Source organism: Chiloscyllium plagiosum, chromosome 2, assembly GCF_004010195.1.
Source record: "Chiloscyllium plagiosum isolate BGI_BamShark_2017 chromosome 2, ASM401019v2, whole genome shotgun sequence".
NCBI lineage: Eukaryota > Metazoa > Chordata > Chondrichthyes > Orectolobiformes > Hemiscylliidae > Chiloscyllium > Chiloscyllium plagiosum.
In genome coordinates, this window is record NC_057711.1 from 85663656 (window position 1) to 85686029 (window position 22374).

General features: G+C 39.5%; 2 protein-coding genes and 1 long non-coding RNA gene across 4 annotated transcripts in view; 1 reads left to right on the plus strand and 2 right to left on the minus strand.

Moving 5' to 3' along the window:
- The window catches only part of LOC122561580 (fructose-1,6-bisphosphatase isozyme 2-like), a 56137-nt gene extending 51255 nt beyond the window's left edge, over positions 1–4882 (minus strand). The window contains exon 1 of the mRNA XM_043713401.1: positions 4638–4882. Within this exon, the coding sequence (XP_043569336.1) occupies positions 4638–4807 (170 nt within the window). The 5' untranslated portion in view covers positions 4808–4882. The remainder of the gene's footprint in view (positions 1–4637) is intronic.
- Positions 3389–22374, plus strand: part of LOC122561584 — a 57015-nt gene continuing 38029 nt past the window's right edge. For both annotated transcript variants that reach the window (XR_006315045.1, XR_006315043.1), the window contains exons 1-2: positions 3389–3644; positions 3744–3853. This is a non-coding gene — a long non-coding RNA (uncharacterized LOC122561584). The remainder of the gene's footprint in view (positions 3645–3743; positions 3854–22374) is intronic.
- The window catches only part of LOC122561573 (fructose-1,6-bisphosphatase isozyme 2-like), a 33005-nt gene continuing 20406 nt past the window's right edge, over positions 9776–22374 (minus strand). Inside the window, exons 3-7 of the mRNA XM_043713388.1 lie at positions 18277–18369; positions 13505–13645; positions 12074–12211; positions 11868–11987; positions 9776–10218 (exon numbers count right to left, since the gene is read on the minus strand). Of these exons, the coding sequence (XP_043569323.1) occupies positions 10027–10218; positions 11868–11987; positions 12074–12211; positions 13505–13645; positions 18277–18369 (684 nt within the window). The 3' untranslated portion in view covers positions 9776–10026. The remainder of the gene's footprint in view (positions 10219–11867; positions 11988–12073; positions 12212–13504; positions 13646–18276; positions 18370–22374) is intronic.

Consider the following 22374-nt stretch of genomic DNA (forward strand, 5'->3'; position numbering starts at 1 on the left):
TGTTCTGAGATCTGGGGTGAGCAGTTGGTGCTGTCTGACCAGATCAGTTCATGATGTGGACCACAGTCTGTCATGAGGGTTAGATCATTAATAGATGCTGCATTTAAGCTTGGTAATTAGGATTCCTAAATGTAGCAGGCAGTGCAAGTATTTGAATGGTCTTTATTATATTGGGTCACAGAGAGAATAGTCACAGTAAAAGAAGGCAATTGCAGGCAGTTGACTGGGATTTCATAGTGAATGGAAGGGGCAGCAAGCTCTCAATGGGAGTTTATGCAGATCATGGTTACTGTAGCCTCCATTTGGGAAAAATGTAAGGTCAACAAAAACATACCGATCCTCAGAATCAGGGACCCTGGATGTAAAGCACGCAGAGTAATATTAATGTAAAGAGGTTCAAATGAAGTAGCAGGAGGGTGAAGGGCAATGGGACAATTACTGGCGGAATTTGCAAGTCACTCAGATGGACATGAAGTTGGAACGTCATCATGTTGGATTGAAAGCCAAAATGGCTGAAACCACATGCAGAGTGAGAGGAATAAGTCTTTTTTTTTTCTACATGACCGAGTTACCAATAATATTTTGAGGCCCTGCTATAGGCAGTTGCAGGAATCATGCATTCCCTGATTAGGCAATGCTACCCATCTGCCTTCAATACTCACTTCGTTCTGAGACAGTAATTATCTGATAAAACAAATGACAGGTTATGGTCTCAAACAATCATGATGTTTACAAAACTGTTTGTCTCCTTATCATGTAAGTCTAATACTGTAAAAAGGAAATTGAAAACTGAATCCCGATTTGGCAACAACAATGCATAGCACGTTCTGAAGAACAACACATTAAAGTTGTCATGTCATCACAATGAAAAATTAGCCTGCAAGGACATGGACTGTTACATGGCAGGGAGATCTTTGGGTGTGACTTTGGGTGAGGACAGGGTGTTTCATGATGGCTTGCTGCCAGAAGTATACTTCCAAAGGAGCACAGATATGTTGGATATCCACTGTGCAATTAGATAAGGTCAAATACATCAGAGCTCAATTTCAAGGCATTAAAATATTTCCTTGTAAACCATCCAGGCCAGACTGTGTGAGGACATAACATTCAAACTCAGTGTGATTATCAATGAGCAAGGGCTCAAGTGTTTCTTCAGCAACACTGCATCATCGTTTTGATTTTCCCACAGATCACATGCTCATGGAACTGAAATGGCAAATGTATCTCCTGGTTTTCTAAGTTAAAAATCACACAACACCAGGTTACAGTCTAACAGTCCAATACTACCTGATGAAGGAGCAACACTACAAAAGCTAGTGCTTCCAAATAAACCTGTTGGACTATAACATGATGTTTTGTGATTTATTAAGTTTGTACACCCCCCAGACCAACACCGGCACCTCCAAATCCTGATTTCTATGTGGCCTTGAGAAGGCAGCAGATAAGGAGACAGCAAATACAAGATCTCCAACAAGAACAACCTCCAACAGCTGCCACAAAGCATCCAAAGGAGAAGCAAAAGGACTAAATCCATCAAGATGCTGCAAACAAATGGTGAAATTAAGCTTTGTAGGCTTCACTGCAGTTTCCTGCAAATATCAGAGTGATAACAGGAATGTGTAGTGCAGTTTTGCCCACATGAGAGCCACCATTTGCATACCTTTACTTCCATAAGTTCCTTTAGACCCTTCCTTTAACTGGAATCTTTCAATGCTTCAGGGTGTGTAGAGACTGTTGCTATGACATGCTTGAATATCACATTTAACTCAAGAGACACTGCCCGTTTTGCAGGTTTTCTCTACAGACTGCTACAATGTGAAGAATGGTGTATAAATAAACTGCCCAGTGAATATCTGCCAATCTCTTGCACTTCCTTGTAAAACTCATTGAAAAAAGCTTTCCCTACAGAAATGTATAGCTTCATCACCTATTCCATATTATTACTTGTTAGGTCAGTATAATTGTGAAAGGATATTTGCAGATCAGGATCTGGTACATTCACTGGACATTGCCTTTAGCCTCAGTGTCATCTGTCCAAAGATTGCTGACATGTGAAGCTATCTGCAGTGGTAGACTTGTGAGAAATGAGAAAAAGCATGGTGCCTTCAACTTTAAACAACTTTGGGATATATGATGAGGCTCCTTATCACTCATATGGGTGTGACTTAAATGAAAAGAATACTACATAAGACAATGTAACATTGCAAACAAAAATATTTTGAGAAAAGTGATTGGTTATTCACAAAGATATACCGCACATACCAGCTTTGTGCTCTCAGTATGTTTCCTTTCCTTCCCACTAGTCTGAGTGAAGTCCTGAATGTTGTAGTTGGAGCAGAGCCTGCTCTGTGGTTTGTACCCTTGACTTGAAAGACCTTGGCACTTGACCCCCAGGTGCCTTAGGGCCTAGAGGACCCAGGCCTGTTGAGTGTCTCCTGCCCAAATGCAGGCTCATCTTCCCATAATTTGTATAGTGGTACACTTTGAGATCACGGGCAGTGGAAAGGTGGAGGACCAGAGCACCTCCAGAGTGTACACAGAAGCTTCTCTAAAGTTTCACTTTAGAAGTAGGTCTAGCTTTATTTCTCCATTTTGAAGGAGTTATATAAAACTCACATCATGGAGATTTTTAAGCTTTTCAAAGAAACAATCTTTCCTGCTGGCTTTTCTCTTTCTGAATTCATAACAATGAACACAAAATCAAAAAATATCATTAAGAGTCAACCATCTCAAACAAAAATTGAAACACACTGTTCTCAGGTAAAAGTGCAAATTAGCTATTTCTCAATGCAAAAAAACTTTAATTCTTGGATACAAACCTTTCCTTAACTGTGAGTAACCATTTGGATAACTCATCTCTTTTACTGGAATAATTAGAAACCAGAAACAAGAACAGGAGGGTCCATTCACAGTTCTTGGATCAATGGTGATCTTGGTGTGCTTGAGTTAGAGGCAGGCCTGCTGTATAGAGATCGGGGCCTGTGATTTCAGGTCCAGCCCAGCTACAGATATCACTTCTTCGGTTCTTTGGATAAGTAAGACCATTTGACATTATAATTTTTAACTCTGACATTTTTCCTGGAAACAGGTTATCTGTTAAATTATAATTATCTTAAGTCTATGCATGGTTTGCTAATTTCCAAATACTGTATTTACCAGGTTTTCCCCCAGTGAAGTTACATTTAAAATTTAACTTTTAAAACTAAAACTAAAACTTTTAAAATTAAATCTGTAATCATGTGAACCATAATATTAGGCATACATAAAAACTTGGAGAAGTTGGAAACGTAATAAGTTTTAAGCAGGTGATATGGGGGAGGGGCAGACAAAGCATATAAAGGGAAAAGTCAGGGTGAAGACATGAGATATTAGAAGACACCTGCTGCTTCTGTAGGCTTGAAAGGAATCATAATGGAACAAGTAAAAATCAAACAGTGTGTATCATGGAGAGGTAATGACACATTAATTTAATATGACCAAAAAAATGCAAAGAAGGGAAACAAAATTGAAGTAAAAATTGTGATTGTAATTATTAAACTCAACGAAAGGCAGCAAAGTGTGTCATTGAAAGATGAGCTAGCTGATGAAGTTCATTATTCCTTTATAATTTTGAGACAATTAGAAGGCAAGCTTACAGTGCAAAGGTAGGATCCCTTCCTCCTCCTATAGGTGTGTCATAATGTGTCTGAACATTGAAATAACTACAATGTATATTGTTTGATCTTTTTTCTGATATAATTTAGATATTGCAATATTTTATCAATTGGCCATAACGAAATCATGCGAAGGGAGGGGAAAAGTTTACCAAGGCTTCCACTTTGGATCTTGTGCAGTAGGCTTTTGTTAATAGCAGGTGAGTGGATTGATTGTATCTAATTTCAAAATTACTCTTTTATGTAGTAAGACCACAGTTGTCAGTGGAAACATTGATATTATCAATACCTCCTTTTTTACTGCCACTTGCAGGCAGTTTGTTAAAGTATTTAAACTTTCCAGTCTCGCCACACAAGCTTGGTAACTTAAAGGGGGAGGCGTTGCAGTGTAGTGCACATGTCCCTACTTCTAGATTAAAAGACCTGGGTTCAAGTCCTACCTGCCATAAGGGGTGACACTGCTGCCTCACAGTATGAAGGACCTGGGTTCGATTCCAGCGTTGGGTGACTGTTTGTGCGGTGTTTACATGTCCTTCCTGTGTCTGCATGGATTTCTGCTTTCCTCGCACAGTCAAAAGATGTGCAGGCTAGGCGAATTAGCCATGATAAATGTGGGGTTACAGGTTTAGGGTGGGGGCTGGAGTTGGTTCTCAGTGGGATGCTCTTTAGAGGGTCAGTGCAGACTGGATGGACTGAGTGGCCTCTATTTGTAATGTAGGGATTCTGTGAAAAGGCTGACTTCCAGGGACTTGGTCAGGTTGATGCACAGCTTAAAAAGAAAATTGCATTATAAGGTAGAAAATCATTCTTAGGTATTTTAACTCAAAAAAAGGGAATTCCAAATAAATTCTAAAGGAAGCCTGTTCAAATAATTCTTATCCTTTTCTAAAGCAAAATTCACTCACCAATGTTGCATAAAACAAATTGCATGCAATTGTTTATGCTACATAATATTTGTTAAGCTAATGAAGATCATTGACTTACAAATGGGCAAGACCTGCTTTTCGCACAGCACAGGAGATGGCCTTGATTGCAGTTAACAAAGAATTTAAAAGCTGCGTGAATTCCCCTGTCCCTTTTGCTTTCCTTCCCTGTTCCATGACAAACCGGGTGATCGTTTGGACGTCAGTATCAAAAGGCGACTGATCCGACATTGTGCCTTATTTCTTTCTTCTTTACTGTAGCGTTAATGAAGTTCTGAGTGGATGCAGCCTGACCAGACTAGCTATTTAAAGTATAGAGTGGTGACCCAAATAAGTTGAACAGCTGCATGTACATGTGACTAAGCTTAAAGTCTATGAGTGATCAGAGTTTGCATATTATTTAAGTAGAAATGACACTGGGTGACTGCTAAAATAGCAAAATTTTCAAATTTTGTCAAATCTAACTTTGGTTCAAGATCTCTGATTGAATTGTTCGCTACTCTATAGGTAGATTTGGATTTGAAACATGAAATTTGTTCACAAAATTGTATTCATTGTAGCGCTGAAAGGCTTATTTGTGCATCTGTTACTTTGAGCTAAAAACTAAAGGTAAGAATCAATATAATTGTCCAAACATTAGTGCAACCATTACAAAACTGCAAAAAGTTCTGTTATTCTGTCTTGAAAGGTCATGCAATAGAAAACTGTGGCATATAAAAGAAATTTCCCCTGACTGAAAATGCCAGCGTTCTCCTGTGACAGACTGGAATCTTTTAGCCTGTAATAAAATCTTGGGAGAGCATTTAGGTGAGTGATATGTACCAACTGCAGGGAAACATTACCAGGAGCAACTAAGTGATTTGCAAACTCATTTTGTGAAAAGGAAAACCTGAAATGATTTGATCTTGCATTTCGATTTCCAATGTAGGAGTGGAAGAAATATCAATGAGTGTCACTGAAGAACAAACCCTCTTTATTTAAATTTATTTCCGTACTCATATCAGAGCTATCGATATTGAACAAATGCTAATTGCAGATTTTCAAATACTTGCCAGTTGCTATGATCCAATCTCATAATGTTATTGGACAAGTCAGGTGCCAAACTGAAACCTGGCTTGGTAGACAATTTTGATTTAATTTTAGTAAACAAAATGATCGGTCACTGAAACATAGTCACTCCAGGCTGTAAAGCTTCTTTAACAAAAGAACAGAAGTTTTAGAAAAGATGAAGAAAAAAGCAAACCAAGATATCTAAATTTGTAAGACTGTTTTGGAAAATCTTGAAGCGCACAGCAACACAAAGTTTCCAACTTATTTCTCAACACTATCAATTTACAGAGATTCAAGTCCGAGAGATTATTCCTCTATATAAAATATTTAAGTTCTACCTAACTAATTCTCCCCAGTTTCTTTCCAAAACTGAGAGCTTAGACTATCTCAACTTCTAATAATCTGCATGTATTTAACCAAACTTTCCTGGTTTTGGAAGCTGCACAAATGAAATGTTTCCACTGAGGTGACTGTGTCTTCCATGAATTTCTGTTAAAACAAAACTTGCTTTTGACCTCAGTCATGTCTCCTCCAAACTGCCCTAAAAACTTTAAATTCCTGGGATTTCTAAACTAAAATTAATCTTGATTATTCTGAACTGAAAACAAAGTAATGGCCTTCAATATTTACTTCAATATTTCAAGTGCAAATGACAGGGAATCTAGAGTAGTTAATTTATGAATTAAATCAATACAATAGTAATTGCAGCATGGGTAATATTTTGCTGCTGCAGCATTTGGAAGCTGCTGAACACCAAGTTAATCCATAGTAAACACATCTGTAGTATGTGTTTGCAGCTTGAGTAACTTTGGACCTGAGCTGAAGAGCTGAAGTCAGTGCTACAGACATTACATCACATCAGCGAAGAGAAAGTTACCTGGACGTATTGATTCAGAGGGTAATCACACCCATCAGACTAAACAATTCAAAACTGGTCTTGATTAGGGACAGAAGATTGTGACTTCAGGTGAAGCAGATATGGGGACCTGGAATGCATTGAGAAGTATTGGATCCTGTACTTGTCCAATGTTTAAGAGGTTCTTACAGGTTTTGCGATGAGACTGAGGACCGCAACATGATGAGTGAATGGACCTTGGTAGTAGGAACCATTCAAGTGGTGCAGGAAATGGGAATATGGTTGTGATAAGAGACCATCAATTAGGGAGATAGACACTGTTCTCTGCAGCTGTGAGCAGGAGTCCTGAAGGCTGTGTTGTCTGCCCACGGCCGGAATTAAGGACATCTCTTCAGGGCTAGAGAGGAACTTGGAGAGGGTAGGATCCAGTAGACGTGCACACTAGTTGGACTAAAAAGGATGTTCTGCTGACAGAGTTTGAACAGTTAGAAATTAAATTAAAAAGCAGAACTTCAAAGCTAAACTCTCTGGATTATTGCCTAGCCATGGGCAAACTGACATTGAGTAAATAAAGAAAAGGAGTTAAAAGTTCAAAGATTGGTGTGTTGGAATGAGTTTCAGTTCATGAAGCACTGGCATCAGTGCTTGGGGAGCAGGTAACTGTTCCAGTGGGATAGAATGGGCTAAAGGCATAATGACTTCTGGACCTTGTGTAATGCATCTTAGCACATTAATAGAAGTAGCTTCAGAGACAGTGGATGCATTAATAGTACATTTGAAGAATCAAGAATCTGGAAAAGTGCCAGACGATTGGAAAACTGACAATGTGGCAATTTTATTCAAAAAGGGAAGGAGACAAAAAGCCAGCAACTGTAGCCAGCTAATTTAACATCTCCTGTTGGAAAAATATCTGAGTCTATTATAAAGGATGGAATAGCAGAGCGTTTAGGAATATGTAATAAAATTGAATTATTCAAGTACATATGACAATAAAGACTAAGTGCTGAAAATGTGTTGCTGGAAAAGCGCATCAGTTCAGGCAGCATCCAAGGAACAGGAGAATCGACGTTTCGGGCATAAGCCTGAAGAAGGGCTTATGCCCGAAACGTCGATTCTCCTGTTCCTTGGATGCTGCCTGACCTGCTGCGCTTTTCCAGCAACACATTTTCAGCTCTGATCTCCAGCATCTGCAGTCCTCACTTTCTCCTCCTTCTTGAATAAGTGCAAAGTTTGTAATGTTGCTGCTTATGGTACCATCTTATGTAGAAGATACCTACGTGCAGAATACTTAATTGTTACAGACTTGAAACAATCATAAATAAAAGCTTGGCATAAGAATAAAGAAGTTTTCTTTTTTTAAAAGTGCTCAAATTTTAGTCTTTTCACCAAGTACATGCCAGTACCGAGCCTTCAGACCGCCTGGGCCAACTCTACAGACCACGCTGGACTTTAAATCTTGAGGCCTCACTTCCAGTCCCCAAGGGCCTTGCCTCCATGCCAGGATTTGCCACCACTACGATGGTCTCTGCTATGGGACTTGCCATCCCTAGGCAGGACTGGCATGGGACTAGAATATGACGCAAGATGTTCAGAGGAGATTGGAGGATGACATTTTGCATCAAGAGATTAATGAGTATTTGGAACTCACTGCCTAAAAGGGTGATAATGTCAAGAATCCTCAAGACGTTTAAGTACTATTTAGATGAACACAATTGCAATGCTATAGTGTGTGAGGTTGCAGGTTAATGCTGGAAAATGAGGATTAGAATAGATAGATATTTGATGATTGGCATGGATATCTTGGGCTGCATGGTTTCTTTCCATGCTGCAAAGATTCTATGACTCGAAGGTTTGCTCGGGTTGTTTCCAGGAATGGAGAGTGTGACGAAGCTGCATCTTTAAAAAGGTTAGGTGGTCCCTTGGGTTTTTTTTTCTGCAGGTCGTAAAAACACAAGTTCTGATAACTCTGAGTTTGGATGGGTTTTAGGGCCAATTTGTTTACAGATAACAGAGACTGTCTCAGGAACAAGGCTTTCAAGTTTAAACAAAAACACTTGTTTAATGAAAGGTGAGTGGCCAGTTCTCCCAGCTCAGCTTTTCTCTGGTTTTGTTTCTTTTAGCAGTATTGTATGGAAATACTGGTGGAATTCAAAAGCAAATTCAGGCTGGTTCTCTCTCTCTCTCTGACTCTTATCCTGTAAGAATTTTCCAAGCATCTGGTCATCATGGGAAGCACTAGTTGATGCAATAGTGCATCTCAGTACCATCCACATCTTCTAAGTGCCTAAACAGTTTCTAATACTCCCCCAAATGCTTTTATTACACATTTGAAATAACATTAGCCCACAGTCCATGGGAACTTCCAGTTTTCATGTATCTTACCCAAATGTTTTATTTATCTATAGACCTGAAGTATGTGTGGCTAGGTTATTTGAGCATAGGAATATTATAACCAGGCTTACTTGTATCCAACCCTAGTAGAGGTACCATCTTTGCTAGGGGACAGATAAAACTGGATCAGTCCCAGCAGCGCAAGGGTGATCTAGGTATTTTCTTTTTCTTTCATTCTGGTTTGTTTTAAATTCTAAACTACTGTATTCTAAGATGGTGCCAGACAGTGGCAACACTGTACACTTTCCACTGTACTCCTGTGCTTGGGTACAAGTGACAATAAATCTAACCTGACCTAAACATTAGGCTTTGGGAAATGCTAGTGCCATGGCAGACCTCTAACCCAGGAAGAGGTCTTAGCCATCTACTTCTTTGCAGATAAACATTTTGATTTCTTCAAAAATGACTAAGGCTCCTATGTCCTGTTTTGCATCTGTCTCCTGTAAGTTGCCAGGATGTCGACCCAGCCAGCGTCCTTCATGACTCAAGATTGCATTGCTTTGACAAAATCAAGATTCATTGGCTTGCTAAATACTTTAACTGGATTACCACTGCTCCTGGATAGGTTGTCATTACTACTGCAAAACCATTTTCAGGAAAAGAATGAGATGATGGGAACACGTTTCAGCAGCCGGCTGATGTTACCGCTTCTGATTTGGCTGCCAATCCACCTCCAAAAGGTGCCTTTACAGGCTGGAAAATCTCTAGCTATTGTTTGTACCTCCTAAAAGGTAACATGCAATGTGCTACATTAGAATACTAAACTATTACTGCTGCCAAATCCTGTTACTGTTTATTATTTTCTTATAAGTATCACTTTAAAAATGTCAGAGCACAGAATTTCATTCAAACTACAAAAACATAGAACAAAATCTCAAAATAAAAACATGGAGTACAAGATGGACTGATCCAAATATTTATTCATATTCATTCAAGAATGTATAACATTGTGCATGGATTGTTATGTAACGACAGAAATAATTCTGATCTCAAGATAGACTTCATCAAGAACTTTAGTAACTAAATTATATTACAATTGATATGATTTGCATTGTCAAGTTGGAATGTCACTTTGCATTGAAAAAAAAATCAATGTTTGGTCTAGATCCCAGTTTAGAGTTTGCTATTGATATTCATTATTGCAGGGTTTTAGTTACTTGCAATTGTATTGATTTACAATGTCAAGGTACTCTTGAACATCATCTTTGGATCCCATTACAATTGGTGCCCGCTGGTGAATGGATTCTGGTTTAACATCCAGCACTGCCTGTGTTCCTGTTGTGGCCATACCTCCTGCTTGTTCTATAATGTAAGCCATGGGATTGCATTCATATAAAAGTCGAAGCTATAAGAGAACATCCAGGAGGTTAGATTGACATGGTCAGAATGACAATATAGGTTTTCGGTTTATTACCTCTAAGTAAACCTACCCTAACAGCTATTTTCTACTGATGACCTCTGAAGTCATAACTTGTCACCCAGTAAACATGCAAACTTATTTCCAATCAATGCCATCATTCAACAATGATCCAAGATCTCCAATTCCTTATCTCCTCCATCGCCCATGTGGCTGCCCCTTTGACCAGTTAATACAGCAGACCCGATAAATTAAGATGACTGGGCTTGACTATTTGCTCACTACTCTATGAGGAAAATGAGTGTTAAATGCACAGGAAAAAAAAGTGACTGAGAAAAAACAAGTAGTAAATCAAAACCAACTTTTTTTTTGAATCTTCAAACTTTGCAAGCTGAAGAAATGAAAACCACGCTGCTGATGCTATTTTTTAGGACCAGGTAAGTTGTCTGACAATAATTAAGACTTATAACTGTGTTAAACTGACTGAATTGGATAAGCACTAATATAGAGATGAATTTACTTTGTATCTACCACCCCAATTCAAGAACTTCATATCACTCAATGCTTTTGTGAGGCAGACAGTAAGAGGCCAACTTGCAAAGCTAAATCCTGAGTGGCAAAACTCAAGACAGCTAAAACTAAGACTGCTTAATTTATTCATTTAATCTTGCATCTGCTTTCACCTGAAATTGCTGTGCAATTCATGTGTAAATAATGGTGATCATTGTCAGCATCACTGCTATTTCGATTGTAAGTTCTGATTTCACATAAATTTAACTAAAACAAAAATAATGAAATTTGCCTTCTATTGTTCAAATACCCTTTTCTTTACAAAGCTGAAACTATGAAAATGTAGCATTTCTGACAAGATCAGCATTTTCTGTTCATCACAAAATCACTAGTGAGAAGATTGAGGTGAGCCACCAACTTAAATCACTCACTGGCTTGCTCAAGAGGTCAGTGAAAACATCAACCACATTGCTGAGGTTTTGAAATCACATACAAGGCAGCAGTTTTTCTGAAGGACATCAGTGAATCAGAATCTAGTACTGTAGTTACATCATCACCAATACTTATACCAGATTTTTATTCTAAATTTATCTGATTTTAAAATTCTCCAGTTGCCAGGGTTTTAGTTGAACTCATGTCTGCAGTTCCTTTGTCCATTTCCATTAAAGAAATCACTCTGGTATCCACCCAAGTGAAACATTTAGAACATCAAGCGCAGATTCTGTACACATTTGCTCCTCTGCATCTACATTTGTCATGCATTTAATCTCATTCAGTTTTAGTTCAGTCATGAGACTCCATGAATCTTAACTGTAATTGTTCATTGGGTATTTGAATGCATTTGTCCCATAAGAGAATTGATGATTAAGAAAAAAAATCCTAAATTACCAGGAATTTCGACACTCAAATGTGATTATAAAGTTCTATGCCAGTGTATATTTATCAGTACTTTGATTACTGAATTACTGAGATATAGCCGACAAACATGACTCTGAGTATTCACGATTAAGAGCTTAGCTAGCAAACAGACTAGTGCAGAAGGCGATTCTGATTCAGTGTTTGCAAGTAGGCCTTTGGCATTCTTAAGATAATTCTGAAGAGCTAGAGTTAATTGATTTCTTTCATACCTTTCCTTTCGGACTTTTTGAGTTGGCAGGGTATAAGAAAATCCCTCCATACATCAGTGTTCTATGCACATCTGCAACCATGGAGCCAATATATCTCGCACCATAGGGAGAGCTACCATCCTGTGGGTTAAAGATAGGTAAAATGACTTTCTGGAACAATGACGCTGTATGATTTCTATTGAAAAAAGTGATGTTCTTTACTACACCTCTGGATATTTCTTCTTCGTAATGTACTGTGAAACTGGAGTATCAAAGTACTTTGCATAGCCTTCATTAATACTGTAGATATTCCCTTTCTTCTTCATGGTCACATTCCTGTTCACCAAAACAAATTCCCCAATGGCCTAATGACAAAAATTATTAAGATCAGCGCAAATGATGAATACATAGTTCAAAGACAAGGATGTAATAATAACTGAAAACTTAGTAATAATTGCAAAGCATTTAATGTACACATCACTAGCAAAATAAGGTTGCATTTCCAAGCAGACATTTACATGGTCAGTGTTTTAGGTCAAATAGCTGATAGTGACACAAAGATACATAAATTTTATTCGCTGGATTTGTGTAGTCATGTCTTGTTGTTTTCAAGGTCAATTAATTTACACATCAGAAAATGTACAGGAGATAATTGTAACATCTAGATTTAGATTTGTGCTCCCAAGTAATTTTTTTTCCCTGCTTTTCACACCTACCTCATGAAAATATATCCTGATGGTTGAATCTTGGTTCCAAGATGTACAGCTATGGGATAGACTTAGGATGGCCATGGATACAGAAGCAGCCACAGGAACTGCCAAGTGCCAAATTGGGGTTGTCCAAAAGGTATTCTGGTCTCTAGAACTTCATTTGTTTTCTTGAACATTAGGGTCTTTGGCCTTTACATCCATTTGTAATCACACTCATTTCTCATGTCTACACATGTAAACTTATGCAATCCGTGTTCATCATTCCCATGGTCCATTATTCACCCCTATGCCAACTCCCCTCACCCCGCCTCCCCACAACATTTGCCCTCTTTAACAATTCACATAGCATCCACTATAGGCAGACCACTGGAGCCAGGCTAAGATTAAACAAAAGTGAAGGTCTAAATATCAATTACTTTCAGTAAATTACAAAACTCCTAATCATAAAAGCCCATGCTACTGGAAACCAGAATTGTAGTATGAATAAGGTACAGCAAAGAGCCACGAGGTGGTTTCTCCTATTCAGACTTGCCACAAGAGACTCCTGTGATTCCATGATAAATACTCCTCAATGGCTGCCTCCAACAACAGCAAGATTGGATCATGCTTTTCTGGTTGCAGGCAAACTGTGGGCTCAGCAATTAATGATCCTTATGGATTTTCCCCAATATTAATAGCCTAGAAATCTTTGTTTTTTGCTCATTTATGATTCTGTGAAACCTCACGAAAAATTGCCAATTGTTCAATGATTACAGATTAATTTTTCCTTGATCTTGTTAGGCCATGAAAACTAAATGTAGTTGAATGAATTAGAGGAAAGTGCTATTGAACATAAAATTTGCTGATTTTGAAATCACAAGCAGGTTTCAATAAACTGATGGTCACAATTACATTGTGTACACAGCACCATGGTTTCTGGGGGAAAAAAAGCACAGTTCAAGATCTTACTGGATCCAACATGAAGCAGTTCACTCCATTTCCTGAAGATAATACCAACATTGTGGCACTGCCATACAAAGCATATCCAGCTGCTACGATGTTACGACCTGGTTGCAAGGCATCCTTTTCACTTGGGGGGCCATCAGTAGTCTTAATATGAAAAGAAAGATGACGGTTATCAGACTGATATTATTAGAATGGTGTACAAAGATCCTACATGTTAAAGGGTGAATATCTTGATTTGGAACTTCAGAAATCTTTGCAGCAAATTATCAGTGGAAATATGGGGGTTGTGATTTGGTATGCATTGATCTATGTGAAAAAAAAACATTTTTGTACTTTTTGATTTTATAATATGCATTTTTAGGTATTTTTGAGCTCCTAGAAGGTGGATATTTAGAGGTGTATTGTCTGGATAAATTGAGCAAATTGAAACCACAATGTGATGCATGGATCAGTGATCCAGTGATTGTTTATACAGGAAAGAGTTAACAGTGGACTGTTCATGTGTTAAAGACATGTCGTTTGAGTTGTCACTAAGGAATGTGATGATAGGTGGTGATCAAGATCTGAGCATGACAACAAAGGAAGAGACCATTGTGGGCGGCACGGTGGCACAGTGGTTAGCACTGCTGCCTCACACTGCCAGAGACCCGGGTTCAATTCCCGCCTCAGGCGACTGACTGTGTGGAGTTTGCACGTTCTCCCTGTGTCTGCGTGGGTTTCCTCCGGGTGCTCCGGTTTCCTCCCACAGTCCAAAGATGTGCAGGTCAGGTGAATTGGCCATGCTAAATTGCCCGTAGTGTTAGGTAAGGGGTAATTTGCGCTTCGGCGGGTCGGTGTGGACTTGTTGGGCCGAAGGGCCTGTTTCCACACTGTAAGTAATCTAATCTAATAAGATAAAAAGGGTAGGCATAAGAGTCAGTCTAGAGATTTTAAGAAGACACAAATTTCTTGAAGCAGAAGTTGTTGGTGTCACTAGCATAAGGGGAAAACAACAGTCTTCCAAACCAGGATATGAACTTCCACAATTGTTCGGTATAATTTTTGTTGTTTAATAAATTGCCCTGGTACCACTGAATCAGGAATCCCCTCAACTAGTCTCAAAACTGCTTGCATCTGCCATTGGTGGCATTATGGACCCATTGTCAGTAGTTTTGATCAAATGGGATAGAATTTCTTTTCTGCATTGATATTACAAGGAATTAGAAGGGCTAAAAGCGGTCATGAAAAGTCATTAGCGAACTGAATTAAGGAGAATCCCAAGGCTTTTTATAGATATATAAAAAAGTAAGAGGGCAGCCAGGGAAAGGGTTGACCCACTCAAGGAGGGAATCTACGTGTGGGTGAGATTCCAAATGAAGACTTTGTGTCAATTTTCACCAAACAGAAGGAATTGGAGAATGATCTCGGGGAAGGAAATGTTGGATTTTTAAGCCAAGATGCTATTAAAAGGGAAGAAGCACCGTGCATCTTAATAAGTGTTAAGGTAGATAAGTCCCCAGGTCCTGGTGGGATCTATCACAAATTATTTTAGGAGGGAAGAGAACAAATTGCTGGAGCATTGACAGACATCTTTGTATCCTTTTTAACGACAGGTGAGGTCCCAGAGCACCAGAGAATGGCCAATGTAGTCCCATAGTTTAAAAAGGGTAGCATGGATAATCCAGGAAATTACAGGTCTGTGAGCCTCACATCAGTGGTCGGAAAATTATTGGAAAAGATTCGCAGAGACAAGATCTCTATGCATTTGGAAGCAAATAGACTCATTAGTGATGGACAGCATGGTTTTTGGGGGAGATTGTGCCTCACTAACTTGATTGAGTTTTTTGAGGAGGTAGCCAAGATGGTTGATGAGGGAAAAGATGTTGATATTGTCTACGTGGACTACAACAAAGCCTTTGGCAAGGTCCCTCATGGCAGACTGATACAAAAGGTGAAGTCACATAGCAAGAGACAGTATAGGAGACAGAGGGTAGCAGTGGAGGGTTGCTTTTCGGATGGAGGGTTGTAACTAGTGGTGTCCCACAGGGATCAGTGCTGGGACTTCTGCTGTTTGTGGTCTACATAAATGATTTGGAGGAAAACATGGCTGGTCTAATTAGTAAGTTTATGGCTGATACAATGTTTGCTGGAGTTGTGGATAATGAGGAAGAATATCAGAGGATATGGCAGGATATAGATCAGTTGGAGGCATCAGCAGAAAGATGGCAGGGGTTTAATCTGGTCAAAAGGTCAAGTACAGATGGAAATTATACAGTGAATGGCAGAACCCTTTGGAGTATTGAAATGCAGAGGGATCTGGGTGTGCAGGTCCACAGATCACCGAAGGTGGCAGCATAGGTAGATAAGATAGTAAAAAAGGCCTATTCATGCTTGCCTTCATTGGAAGGGGCAATGAGTATAAGAATAGGCAAGTTATGCTACAGCTTTATAGAACTTTAGTTAGGCCACCCTTGGAATATTGTGTACAGTTTTGGTCACCACACCACCGGAAGGATGTGGATGCTTTGGAGAGGTACGGAAAAATTTAACCGGGCTATTACCTGGTATGGGAGATTTTAGCTATGAAGAAAGGTTGAATAGACTGGATTTGTTATCACTGGAACACAGGAGGTTAAGGTATGACCTGGAAGAAGTTTAAAATTGGCATGGATAGATTGGAAAGTATGAGGCTTTTTCCAGGGGTGGAGGGGTTAATTAATAGGGACACAGATTCAAGATACAGAGGGGGAGGGCGTGATCAGGCAAAAGGTAGTGAGTGCCTGGAATATGCTGCCAGAGGAGATGATGGAAACAGACAGAATAGCAGCATTCATGAAGCACCTGGATCAATTCACAAATTGGAAGGGAATAAAGGGATACGGATCCTGTAAGTGAAGATAGTTTTAGTACGGAAAGACAAAATATGTTGGTGTAAGCTTGGAGGGCCAAAGACTCTGTTCTTGAACTACCTTGTTCTTTGATATCACTGTTGGAAACTCATTGAATATTAAGCTGGTGGGTTTTTAACTAGTGATCTGAATAATAACTATTGAATCAAATTAAATCTGGAAAAAAAAACTACAGAATGTTGTTAAATGTCCCTATTGTGATTAATGAAATTTCAATTTCATCCTTAGCCCCATGTGTGTCTGACCTTTATTGGATTGTTGTGAGAATTCTTTAATAGCTGCTTGGATGGCTTGTTGATGCCACCATGTCTGACATTGGAATTCCTCATTAACGAATGTGTAATCCATTTCAAGACAAAAGAGGTAAACATTTTCACCACAGGAATTGCAAGATCTCTCAACACAACTTTTATTGTAGTCAGTGGCAAGCTAGTGTTCTTACTTCACTGTAAACTGCAAAAACGAGTCTCCTGAATTGATCAAACAATGATGGAGTATTAATAGTTTTCTCCTCTGTCAGTCTCATTAAAGATACAACTCCACAGCCTTCCAGTATCCCATTCAAATGTCCATTTTTCATGTGTGAATTTGGATAATGGGGAGCATAGATACTGAACCTGATGCCTTCACAAATGATGTCTGCACCCACTAGTCTTCAGGAGAACTAGCAATGAGTTTTGAATGAATGGTACAAAGCTAATTGCTTAAATAGACGATGATGTTTATTGAAAAGTAAAATATGTCATCCTTAATAGTTAAGGAAAATAAATGGGACCTGGTCACATTCATCAGAATGTAAAGAGAATACAGAAGAATAAAGAGTAAGTAATATTTATTAACAATTTGTGTCCTCCAATACACTAGTATGGGGATAAGAAGCTAAATAAGGTTTAACATAAAAGACACAATTGGATTTGAGAATGAACATAATTAATAGAATGTATGGCAGGCCTCAAATTCACAACTTTTTCAACCAATAAGAGTGATGGAGTCAAGCTGACCCTGATATTAGTAGTTTGGTCGAGGATACCACACAATTGCAATCAGCAATGTTCATATTTGCACATCAGTGCACTTATCTTGGATTACTGAGTGCTTTCATTGTTATTGTTAGTATTCAGAATATCTACCCTTAAAACTACTAGATGATAAATAGATAATAGTTGGTAAAACTGGTCTAACTAACGTAGCAAAAGATAAAATCTGTAAAGTACAGTGAACTGACAAGACTAAAAGAACAGACTTGACGTTTTGCAGCCTTTTTGTTTTAAATTCCAGGTCAGACCTCATTACTGCTCAAATTTCATTTTTAATATTAGAGTCTTATCATGGCACTGTCAAATTTATCATATGTCTCTGGCTTTATATTTACATTTTTCCTCCAGTGTGACTTGTTTGTACTTCTCTTTTTACTTTCAAAATTCATTGATATTATTCTGTCCCTACCTCTATTCCTGTTCAGTAATGGTAACTTTAATTGATGAAAAGTGAACAGATTGAATTTATAAATCTTACATTCTGATGTATGATAGCCAAGGATCCTCCAAATAAGGAATAGATTATGGTGTGACAAAATCCATTTATGAATTTATGGATATAACTGCTATAACAGTCTGTCTAGTGAAAATTTTAACATCTGTTGCTTATCCAAGATGTTGATGAATTTATCAATTATTGCATTTGATGTTGTGTAGTCATCATGTATTTTCTTGAGGTTGCCACTAATTTGGGTTAGCTGTCTGAAGGAATGGATCCCCCTACTAGACCCCCTGTAATAAGTGAAACCACTCCAGAGGAAGAGAGGTTTAACTTTCAAACAAAAACTGAATTTCCATTTAAACTTTAGTCATTTAAATTTTCTTTTAAATTCAATGGTAAAGATGTTACCTTTTTATAAATGGAAAAAATTGTTCCAATGGAAACAAGACAGTCAATGTTAGAAGAGCCATCTAGTGGATCAAAGCAGACAATGTACTTCCCCTGAAATTTAATAAGAGGACAGTCAGTACAGCATTTCTTCCACACAACCTTGCCTATATTGTGAGAAAACACTACTACAAAAGATGCAACAATTGAGACTTTTGATTTTTATAAACTTTTTCTTTTACTCTTCACTTTCTTTTCCATTTCAATATTCAGCATCAGCACGACAGACACAGCATTCAGGTCTGGCACTCAGGTGAAATAAGAAACATGGCCAGCATTTTGCTCTTGTACCTTTCACTAGATTCTGACAAAAGGTCATCAAGCTGAAAAAACTGGCTGGAAATTTATGGAATTGAGAGAGCATCCTGCAAGGCAAAGGAGTCAAGGGGCCAAAGGACATGGGGTAGCTTATCCCATCGCATTCCCACTACCACTGAAATTTACCAGCAGCATGAAAGGTGCAGCCCACTTGTCTGAAGCCTGTTTAGACTCTTGGGTGGGCAATCCAGGACAGCTTATGGCCAATCATATGTGCCACATGGGGAGGTGGCCAAGAATACTTTAGTTGCAGACCTGGGAGAACTGGTCCTCTAGATTGAGCCCTCTTTCAGCAAAAGACCACTCCCTCAGAACCATGAATCCATGCTCTCAGAAATCACATCCCTTCCATCATCACACCTCAGCCCCAAATCAACAGTCTGACTGACAAGCCCCAGGTGAGCCCAAACCGACTTACTGAATTCTGGGCACTGCCCTGTGTGCCTAATCTTGCTTGGTTGCAGATCCAGTGTTGACCAGTACTCCCAGTGTGACTGTTAGGACTGAAGACTTGCTAGAGAATTATCATTTGTCTGATTCATTGGCAGCTCTGGGGTGGGGAGAGCAGACCTGCCACTTTATAACGTTCAGAACTTCACTCACAGGCCAATAATTGATAGTTCTAAAAATTGGGTTGGTCATTCCCTAACTGGCCATGGGGGAAGTTTGTTCTGACTCTGCACCCAGGGTCAGCACTCCAATTGAATTTTAGCTGTTATCATTGTGTATCCATTCACAATGCTGCCAGATGCTGCAGCATGGTGGCTGAGTGGTTAGTATTGCTGCCTCACAACACCAGTGATCTGGATTCAATTCCAGTCTTGGGTGACAAGCTATGTGGAGATTGCATGTTCTCCCTGTGTCTGCACGGTTTTCATCTGGTTGCTCTGGTTTCCTCCCGTTGTACAAAGACGTGCAGATTAGATGGCTTGGTCATGCTAAATTGTCCATCGTGTCCAGGGATGTGCAGGCTAGATAGAATAGCCATGGGACATGCAGGGTTGCAGGTAGGAGAGTGGGACTCAGAGGGATAGTCTTTGTTGGGTTGGTGTGGACATGATGGGCCAAATGGCCTGCTTCCACCCTTTAGGGATTCTGTGACTTGCTGAGCAGTTTCTGTTTTCATTTCAGACCTCCAATGTTCAGTATTTTATTTTTGCACAAAGCAGAAGTTATTGAAGAACATGGAGGTATTACTGATTTTCCTTACGCCTTGCTAAGATAAACTAACTCAACAGAATAAAGAAGACAGACACAAATTCCTTTGATCCTTATGGCCCACTATCATAATTGCTTCAATTTCTCACATGGAGCTATATGTAAAGATAAAAGCAACTTACACAACATTGCTACAGTAGGTTCTGGTTAATATTCAATTTGGAACATTAAATGCAGACAAGTTGGTGAAATGGCAGGCTGGTATCATATGAAATTCAATGAGAGAAGTGTGACCTGATTTATTTTGATTGGAAGAACACAATGTAATTTTTTTTTTTAGAAAGTGCAATTATAATAGGTATAGAGACAGAAGGACCTGGGTGTGCATGTGAATAATTCTTTGAAGGTGGGAGGAAAGGTTACAATTATAGTTAATAAACTATATAGCAACCTAGGTTTGACAAAAAGAGCTATGCAGTACAAAGGCAAGGAGGATATGTTAAACTTGGCTAATATTTGAATTTGACCTCAATTGGAGCAATGGTGTCTACTTCTGGCACCACACTTTGGAAAAGATGTGAAGGCATTAGAGGGAGCGCAGAAAAAGATTCATAGAATGGGCCCAAGAATGAAGGACTTCAGTTATGTAGATAGAATTTACAGCTGGTTTCCTTGGCAGTGAGAAACTTGAGGGGAGGGATTTGATAAGTAAATTGTGACGGGTCCGACAGATTGGATAAGAAAGAACTGTTCCCATTGTAGGGATAATTGGGAATGAGTACAGATTTGAGGAAATTAGCAAAAGAAGCAATGGAGACTTGAGAATCTTTTTCAGACAGGAAGTACTTAAGATCTGGAACTCTATGCCTGAGATTGAGGGGAGGTAGGTTCAGTGAAAATTCAAGAGGAACTGGATTAGGATCTGAAAAGAAGGAATGTACATGGTTACGTGGAGAAGGCAGAGAAATGGCACCAGGGACATTTCTCATTTAGAGCGCTGGTGCAGGTATAATGGACTGAAAGGCCTCCTTTTGTGCTATAACATTTATGGGCTGAATCTTATAGTTTTAGACTAAATCGAACTGCATAGCCTTTGTTTTGCTGTGAGGCCTAGCAAGCCTTCTCATATTTTACCAAACATACTGCCTTAATTACCTACCATGCCCTACGGTGTCTTTAAAATCTAATTCCGGCCTTAACTTACCATATGTTGTCATTCTTGGAACAACTTGCCACTCAGCAGATATCTCAAAATTCACAGGTATCCCTTGCAAGTGCATTTAAAATCCTATTGTGCATCCAGACAATACTGCCTGGCACTATTCCTAAAATTTGTGCCTCACTTTACTGACAAGGTCCTGCTGGACAGGATGATGCAGCAGGTGGGACTTTCTCTCTGACCATGAACAGCAGTGGAGACCATGACACTAGGCCATGCCAGCCTGGTCGGAGGTTACCACTCAGGTCAGTGTAATCTCAGCCTTCTGGAAGAATGCCCAGCAATATATTTAAAAGGTCAATGTCCTTCTCAACTCTGCCAGCATAAATGCCATCATCTTCTCTCTCATATCCCACAATATCTCTGCTGCTATACCTCCTTCATACCAGGCCTCAATCGACCACTCTGTTTAACACCCACAATATCTTCCCTCATTTGCTATCACCTACTCTAATCACAGATAAAACTAACTCTGCCTTATCGGTCACTTGGGGCACTGCCCGGAGAACACAAAAGTAATAACTTGCCATTTTCATTTCCTAAAATAGCTGCCTCTCTCTCATTCCAGGGGGAAAGCAACATCCAGTAAGACAGAAATATTCAAGACAGATAATGGTCTGCCTGATATTCAGTGCCTCACACCTTATGTGGACAGCATCTCGATTCTGACCACCCTAAGTGCCTGATGAACCATTTGAAGCCCTTGGACTGATAAAGGCTGCCCCTGACTTAGAGTACCAGGACTCCCAGAGCAAACACTATCCTCCTTGGCTTGACAGAGGGCTGCTGACAACCTTGACAAGTTTCCATCCGCATCTTCACTAAACAGAAAGGAAGATCAAAGTAAAGGAGCTTGGAATCTCTGGCTGAGGGGGAAAAGCACAAAAAGGGAATGCAAAGCAAAGTTTTGGTGAGGATCAGGTGGGCTCAGAGTAAATGAGCACTATGAACGAGCGTAGAGCCCAAGAGGTCCAGGCATGAGCTGGCCGTGGATCCCTAACTGCATGGTCTGTGCTGCAGCATCACAATGATAATTGCTGGTGCAACCCGAGATGCAATACAGAAATTCTGAAGCATCTCTTAAGTTGATCGGAGATGTGCCATGAGGATTGTTAGAGCTGAAAATATGTTGCTGGAAAAGCGCTGCAGGTCAGGCAGCATCCAAGGAGCAGGAGAATCAACGTTTCGGGCATGACCCCTTCTTCAGGAATGAGGAAAGTGTGCCAAGCAGGCTAAGATAAAAGGTGGGGAGGAGGGACCTGGGGGAGGGGCGTTGGAAATGCGATAGGTGGAAGGAGGTTAAGGTGAGGGTGATAAGCCGGAGTGGGGGTGGGGGCGGAGAGGTCAGAAAGGAGATTGCAGGT